This window comes from Primulina huaijiensis, chromosome 18, assembly GCF_012295235.1.
Source record: "Primulina huaijiensis isolate GDHJ02 chromosome 18, ASM1229523v2, whole genome shotgun sequence".
Taxonomy (NCBI): Eukaryota; Viridiplantae; Streptophyta; class Magnoliopsida; order Lamiales; family Gesneriaceae; genus Primulina; species Primulina huaijiensis.
Genome location: NC_133323.1, coordinates 1,615,491 through 1,623,978, shown reverse-complemented (window position 1 = coordinate 1,623,978; position 8,488 = coordinate 1,615,491). Strand labels below are relative to the sequence as shown.

General features: G+C 34.3%; 1 protein-coding gene across 2 annotated transcripts; it reads right to left on the bottom strand.

Annotated features, from left to right (window-relative positions):
* Positions 1 to 1,589: 1,589 nt before the first annotated feature.
* Positions 1,590 to 6,150, bottom strand: LOC140964356 (26S proteasome non-ATPase regulatory subunit 4 homolog). 2 transcript variants are annotated; one of them, XM_073424053.1, is made up of 10 exons: positions 5,995 to 6,150; positions 5,779 to 5,892; positions 5,526 to 5,631; positions 4,984 to 5,098; positions 4,676 to 4,885; positions 4,291 to 4,600; positions 3,593 to 3,716; positions 2,714 to 2,817; positions 2,517 to 2,585; positions 1,590 to 1,868 (listed from the first exon to the last, which is right to left on the bottom strand). In XM_073424053.1, exons 1-10 carry the CDS (start codon positions 6,004 to 6,006, stop codon positions 1,824 to 1,826), a joined length of 1,209 nt encoding a protein of 402 aa, XP_073280154.1. In that variant the 5' UTR covers positions 6,007 to 6,150; the 3' UTR covers positions 1,590 to 1,823. The 2 variants fall into 2 exon arrangements, with proteins under 2 accessions (XP_073280154.1, XP_073280155.1); XM_073424054.1 differs by having other exon boundaries at positions 1,590 to 1,862.
* Between the last annotated feature and the right edge of the window lie 2,338 nt (positions 6,151 to 8,488).

Below are 8,488 nucleotides of genomic sequence, written 5' to 3'. Positions count from 1 at the left end.
GAATAAATATAGGAAATTAAACTAATAGAGAATGTGAAATTCAATTTTATATATAAAAAAATTAATTGTAAAAGAGGTAGATTTAACTGCTATATACACACGATGAGTTAGATTTACGAACTTTTTGATGGTATAAATTCAATTAATCTTACCTGGTATTATAGTTCTTGCCGTGGCAAGAGGAAGAAGCACCAACAGAATGGCGATTGCTATTTTGGAGAAACCCATTATCAATATTTTTTTTTAAATTTTATTTGAAGGTAGATTAAACTCGTTAAATAGAAATTCTGATGAACGTAACATCCATAAGTCATGGGTAATTAATTAAGTCTTACATGGATTAAGCGTTACTATTTGATCATCCCATGAGGCATGTGCATGTCATGCCTGTAGACCTGACGATCATAAAATGGGCATGCCAAACATGTCAGAAACTAGTATAAATATAATTGCTGATAACTCATTGAAAAATAAATATACACCTAACCTCGTATGCTTTTAAAAAAAATTTAAATAACATCAATTTCATAATTTTATATATATATATATATGTATATATATATATATGTATTTTTAAAACTTTTAACAATTGAAATTCACACTTTTATAAGCTTGAAAATACGAAATTTGTCATTAAAATAATACAACTAATGCTTTTACAAGGAACTGCAATAGTTTTCACAACATAACATTATAAGATGATCAAAGAAATCAAATTAAAATACCACACCTTTAACTAAATAATAATAATGATGTGATTTACATTCATTCTACTTGTTATACTTTAATTATATGGAGAAACAACTATTTACTTTTCAAGAGGCTTACTAGCTCTTTTAAGATTTCACAAAATGGTTGTATGCAATTTACCCGAACTAAACACAAAACGCATCCTAATATAAGGGGAAGTGGATGACAATTTTACCGACGGGTTCGCAGTGCCGCTCCGAACGGGGATTGCGGTCCACGCCCCCTGAACAGATATAGGATTACTAGCTCTTTTAAGATTTCACAATATGGTTGTATACAATTTACCCGAACTAAACACAAAAAACACCAAGATATAAGCAAGGAGGAAGTGTATGACAATTTTTCCAACGGGTTCGTGGTGCCGCCTCAAACGGGGATTGCGATCCACGCTGCCCTGCCTGGTGAAAGAACCGGTTGTTGACGCAGTCGGTGATCATTAAGTTTCAACCAGGTTATTCTGACCAGCCCCAAACCCCCAGAATTATATATATATATATATATATACACACACGCGCGCGCTCAATTGGAGCAGGAACGGGGATTCCCCAAATAAAAATAAGGGTATAGGGACGGGGATAAGGACTTAGTCCCCGCAGAGACGAGAACGTGGTTGGGAATCACCAATTAGAAAAAACAGAGATTGGGACGAAGATGAAGACGAGGATGGGTTTTGGATTTCCTATGCCCGCTCCATTGTCATCCTTAACCGGAGAAGCTAGCCATTGAAATCAAGAAAATAACCAAAAGACATGATTCAACATCCATCCAAATTGATTAGTTCGTCCGAAATCAGTATTACTTAATTTATCATCACCACATTCCCCTCCGACAATGATTGGTTAAGCAGAGAAGAAAAGTTATCTGTTTAATAGATTAATCCGACCACACATTACAGGATGATATAAGGCATCAAATGATTGTGAAAGGATAGGGAACAAATAGAAACATATAAAGATTGCCAAGAGTTTCTCCTCTATCAATCACAAAAGGTCGTTTTGGTACAAATCAATTATAAAAGGAGAACCAGAGATGCTTGGAACTATACCAGATGGTGGATATCAAGTTTGGCAACTTCACTTCTTTTCCTCTTCTTTTGGTTCCTTGTCTTCATCCTTGCTCTGCAGGACCAAGATAATATTATTAAAAGAACAAGGGACGCAAAAATGTGCATTAGAAAAACAGTATACTAATTTTATAATGATAATAATAATTAAAAAGTATTCATACTGGAATTCATTATTTTTTTTAAAAAAAACCATATTCATGGTTTGATTTCTTAACGAAGATACCATCATGTCTCGTAGATGAATAAGTTATAGAACACCATGGTCAATTATCTTCTAATGACCAAAGCTAAGCAAAGAAAAATCACTCTTAGCATCCTTCTTCAACTATAAATGTTCCAATGAAATAGAAACCAAACAGAAAAGGAAAAGAAAAATTTTCCAAGGATATAGATGTTATCGTACAAGACTAATACAAAGGTACCGAACAGGACCATGATAAGTTTGCACTAAAATCTAATTCTTGCAGGTTAGACTTCCAACAAAAGAGACTGGGATTTCATCGGAAACTATTGTTATTAACCCAAATTTTTTTTCTTTGGACACCTCATCATCCATCTACTGTAACTGTTAAAATAGGTCACAAATACATACAAGGCTGCAGCAACCAATACCAAGAGACTTTTAAGTTGTTGATGAACCTCTATATAAATTTTAATCTAAATATTGTTAGCTTTTGCCAATATCAATCATCAAACTCACCTCAGATTGACTCTGCATGGAAGCAAGTAAATCTTTGACATGGGGATCATTTGGATCAACTCCCGGAAGCTGTTCCAGCAAGAAGGTCGTTAAACAAACAATAGAGTCGCAGTTCACTTCTAGTTCATCTCAATTACTTGATTAAGAGTTCATTAAATCAGCAGACTAAAACTGTACTTCTGACATAATAGACTTACAGAGGCAAGGATGGAGGACATGAAGGATTGATCTCCAAGCAGCTGATTCACATCTGTTTGGTTTGTTTGATCAGCTGTGCTGTCTTGCACAGACAATTGGAGGGCTACAAGAACATTGACAAGGAAAATATATTAAAAAATATAGTCAGGGGCATAAAACTTCAAATAAGACCAAGTGTTATAAATAGTACCCGAGTGCACGCATAGTCCGTTTTTTGTAACGAAAAACCCAAAAAGGAAAAAATAAATGATAAAATTTAAAAAATACAAAAGCCTTAATGTGGAAATAAAAAATAGAGAACAACTTTGAAAAGTGGCGTTTCGTAAATAAATAGCCACCAAAGGGCAATAGATGTACATCAATTTTACAAAGGTGGTATTTCGTAAATAAATAGCCATGAAAGGGCAAAAAAAAGAGGGAAGTCATGTCAATGTACCAAACCACCCCCACCCCCTCCCCCTCCCCTCTCCATCAAGCTAAATATAGTTTAGAGGTATAAGGACTGAATAAACATTGGGCAAATAGATAAAAGGAAAATCGGAAAAAGGTTAAAAAAAACTCTTGGAGTGGAGGTTGTTTACATGAAATATATAGATGAGAAGTAAAGCATATAGTCACTCTGTGCCTCAACAAGTTAATCAAACTTCAGCAAAGAGGCAACACTTCTAAGGTTTAAACTAAGAAGATGTGGCACAAAACCTAAAAGATAGACCACCATATGTCTCTCATTATCCAATGCAAATTATAGTCCTCGTCCTAGAAAAGCAGAAGAAAGAAAATTCAAAAAATGGTGCAAACAGAAAAAGAATGACGAGGAAAATATTCAGCAAGTTGAACAAATAAAAAAGGGAGATCACCAAGACAACACAAGTTCTCACCAAGTTGCAGATCATGATCATCAGCAGATGCATCTGACATGTCGGTATCCCGTACAACAGCAACAGAGGAAGACTCATCCATGGACATTTCCAGGGCCTGCTGTAACAGTGCATTATCATCATCCTGTAAATGAATCACAATCAAGTGTTACACCCAGTCAATTGCCTCATAGCACTCATGCGTAAGTACACCAATATTGAAAAGTTAATTGTTCAGCAACTCAAGCATCCAAATAGTTTTAGTGAAAAAGGGAATAAAAAAGAACATTTTAAACTGAAGTTTGCGCTCGATGGCTGCAATTCACATAAATGAGACTATGGGCGATTTCTTAAAAACCAAATAAAATCTCTTCTGATGCATGTTCCACAAACCGTAGCAATACTCTCAACCCCATAACAAAAAGTACATAAAGAGAATTCGTTTACCTGTGACCCATTTGCTAAATTCTTTATTATTTTTAATAAGGCAGACTAATTTAAGGTTTCTCACAAAATTTATCCCTCTTCAATTTGTTTTGGACAAGGCAAAACATTAACACTTCAAGAAGCACGCAAATAATCGCCATGATCACGAGTACCAGATAAGATAAGAAACTTTTGAAGAATAGAGCTTAATATAGTTCCATATAAAAAATTTATTCATTTTTATACTAAATAAAATTATGTTAAAAAGGAGTCATCGCAAAAGAGATTCCAACCATTAGACCGCGTGTCTTGTTTTCAGGCACAGTGGTTCCTGAGTTTACATTTTCAGCCGTGGTTACATCTTGTGAATTGGACTGCTGTTCTCCTACATCCTGTTTTGCAGCTTCTTCCGCAGCCTTCTTTGCAGCAGCTTCTTGCCTTGCCCTCTCTTCTTCCATTGAAACTCGAAGAGCAAGAGCAAGTTCGGGATCCAGGTTAGGATCCACACCGAAGTCAAACCCAGATACTCCACCAGCGGCAGCTGCAGCTGCTGCTGCCGCAAAACCACTGCCCCCTTCTCCATCACCAGTGAAGATAGGGGTACTGAATGACAGAAATAATGTCAAAACTAAGAAAGTACATTAAATTTGAATTGACAGAGATAGCATCTCAAATCACCTGATCAGCACATCAGAAAGAGCACTTGGACCAGGAGGAACATGAACAATATGACTGCTATCATTGTTATTAACTGCTGAAAGTAATGCCTCAAGCTTCTCAGCCTTTTCGCCATCTTCTTCACCAAAATTTATAAGATCAAGAGATACACTGTTCTTTTTCAATTTTCTTCCAATCAACTCTAGCACCTTCTTGTCATATTTAACAGGACTAAAAACACAGGAATTAACAATATGTAAAGTTGAAATGAAAAAAGAGAGGAAAAAACAAAAAAAAGGACTTCGAATTCACATAAAGGTGAGTTATACCTTCCCGCAAACACAATTATCCTTTGTTGTTGCTTCTTGTTTTGTCGATGCTTGAGAGCCAATTGCGCCACCTGGATCCCAGCAGTCAAGTTCATCTCGCCACCAATTTCTAAGCCTAAAACAACAAAGAACGGTGTCCATCCAGTCCCAATAATGTGGCAAATGGCAATCACAAAAAAGATAGAAGATAACTAGATTAAACTTGCATGCTCCACACAGGACACACAATTACCCAACTTTACCCCAATATTTCTTAAAACATTCATACATCAAATGTATACTCAAATGCAAAGTCCAAACACTAAGCCTTGAGAATCCAACTATACCACCACTATGCTAATCCATCGGCCAAAACCTCTATTCATTTTCACACCCATATATCATCATAGGAGACCAAACCTAATTCCTTTTGGGGCAACTCTAGAACTCTCAGCTTCGAATAATCCACGCCATCAGTCATGGAGTGCAAAATAATAATAAAAATTAACATAGAAATATGCCATGAGACATTTAAAATGGTATATACAATAATTCAGGCTGACCGTGCATGCAAGCCAAGATTTTTCCGATATCACTAGTTGGAGTGACCAATACTCGAACACCTTTTCCTGCCATCGTTAATATTCCGACCGTGTTCTCCGGATTGGACTACAATACAATTAAACCACTTAACGTATCAAAATCACCTAATTAATAGCACCTTGAATTAACAAGAAAATAGGATCCCTATTCACGAGAAAAAAAAAGGGGGAGATATTTAAACCGAAATCAGTGAAAACAAAATTAATAAAATACTTGAGTCTTAGCTCCACAAATTAGATTAACGGCGTCGGCTTGAGCTTGAAATCGATTGGGAGAGTAATCACCGTTACGCATCCACTCAGAATTATCAATGCAGATCATTGTCGCCTATTTGTTTTTACAGAAAACGACGGTAAAGAAAAAAATGGAAAACAATGAAACCCTAATCCTAAGGATGATAAAAACAAGTATGAAAATCTCGGAACAGACCTCAAGCACCATGATTGTTGCGAATTGGTATCGGATTGATCGAAGAAATGGAAAGACGGTGTCCTGAGGTTTTTCTTTCCTTGATAGCTTCGTTTCCACGAAAGAATTTGGGTTTATTTTTTTCGAAGGAGTTCGGATATAGTGTGATTACTGGAGCGGGCCATATATGAGGCTATAACCCAAAATTTGGCATGGGCCACATCGTAAGCCCACAAGCAATGGCAGACCTAGCATTATTAATTTATCATGTTTTAAACTTTGAAATCTTGCAATTTTTTATATTGAGATATTCAGATTAATTAATATTAAATTACTTAAAAATTATCTAAAATTAATGGATAAAAAAGTTAAAAAAAATTGGGTCACCGGGCCATATTTGGTTACCAAACTGCTCATAAGGCCTGTTATTATAATTATTAAAAAAACATATTAAATTAAGATAAATATGAAAAAGTTATGATTTTTTAAAAATATAACCAAATAATTTTTTCTTCTAAATTATACAAATTTAATTGATATAAAACCCAAACTGGAGGATTAGGTAACTTGGGAAAATTTATGCTACCTTAGGGTGCTACATAAAAGATATATTTAAAGATAGATGTTTCGAAAATTAATGGACCTCACATATATTGATAAATGTTCACCATTACATACATATTTAGGATAGTGATTATAGTCGTCTATTTGAATTGGACTCGTCTAATAGTTTTTTCGATTATTTACATATCTAGTACGTAGCTAATTGCCAAAAAAGCACTCAACACACCCACAAGACTTTTTGGCTGTTGGTTTTCTTAGTCGCAAACCAATCAAACAGCCAATTGTTTCAGTACAAGAATCTCGTTAACTGACGCGCACGTACACACACATATATATGTTTCCTTTAAATTACATCAAAACTACACACATTTTACCGAAAATTTTGATGGGCACGTTTAGGTTATTTTCAACCTACGGATTTCTTATCCGTTTGCTTCATCATTGGAGTTCAGAATAAGACGTTTTAACGGTTGATGTTCATGTGGCTCGAAACCTCCTCAGTTCCCGCCACCGCTTTCTTGATATTCGGTAAAAATCACACAACTATTTTTTTTTCCTTATAAAAAAAACGTTTAAACTTCACGTATTATTAAGTAATTAAAAGAATACATATATATGTATTTTCATCCCTTTTTGTTTGTATGCTGCTTAATTCCCACTTCTCTCTCTACGGACCAGTCCACGTGTTCACGCATATTAAGCGCAAATTACTGAATATTTTCATAGCTTTTAACTACAATAATGTAGCAATCCTTTGCAGGAGTTCAAGCATGTGGATAACATGGGCGGGGTTCCAAAGCCACGTCACGAGGAACTTTGATTTTAGAAAAGAAGAAATAAAAATTGGATATGTCTTTTTTCGTTATTTGTCATTAACCCTGTTTAATTTATAACTGCTACTTTATACCTAGTACGTTTAGAAATTAAATCAACTTTTCTTGAGAAACATAAGCCCAGTTACTTAGTTGAAATTCTAAACTAGTATTTTTAAAACTGAACCGAAGTAGTCGGTTCGAAACAATACTATAAACCGTTTTTATATCAAAACTGATCAAAAACATGTTGGATCTGTCTTGAACTGGTGAACCTATTTAAAACTTATCTGACATGTTCAATTATTTTTAAATTCTTTTAAAAAATTATTCCTTACATTTAAAATTTTATTTTATTGGTTATATATATAAGATTATTTGGATTTTGATCTTTATTGAAAATATTAGTTTAACAATATAATATAATGAATTAAAATAAATAGATTAGGGCACCCACTCACAGGAGAGAGGGTATGTGACAGTTCAATTCTTTGAACGCCCCTGTGTCAGTTTATTTTTTTAAAAAATTGGACAATTAGCGACAGCTTTATAGAAACTATCGCTGATTTGCTGACACACGGACCCCACGTATTTTGAATTATTTTAATTATATTTTATATATTTTTATGAACGTCCCTCTGTTCGGTTTTTTTAAAAAAAAAAATTGGACATTTAGCGACGGTAAACCGTCGTTATTTGCGACGGATTTCCACAAACCGTTGCTAAACGTTGTTTTCTTATTTAATGTTATTTAAAAACATATTATTATTAATATAAAATAATAATAATTTAAATTTCTTAAAAAATTTGAAATTGAATTTATTTAATTTAAAGTAAGAGTAAGATGAATGAGTGGACAGCGGGACCTACAAATAATGAGTGTGAATGTTAAAATGAATGTGAAAGAATAGATATTTTAATGTAATGAATATGTGGCACATGAACACTAAGATTTTTGATTATGTGGGGGGTAGTGGGTGTTAGGGTGCTCTTGTGAAAACATTGTTAAAGGCTGACGTTAAAAAAATTAAATAATTTGAAACCACATCACCCCCTTACTCCAGTACCCGTCCAGGTACATGACTTTAGAATGAACAGACAATTTCGTGATTAAATTACTTTACTATCTGAACTTTTTA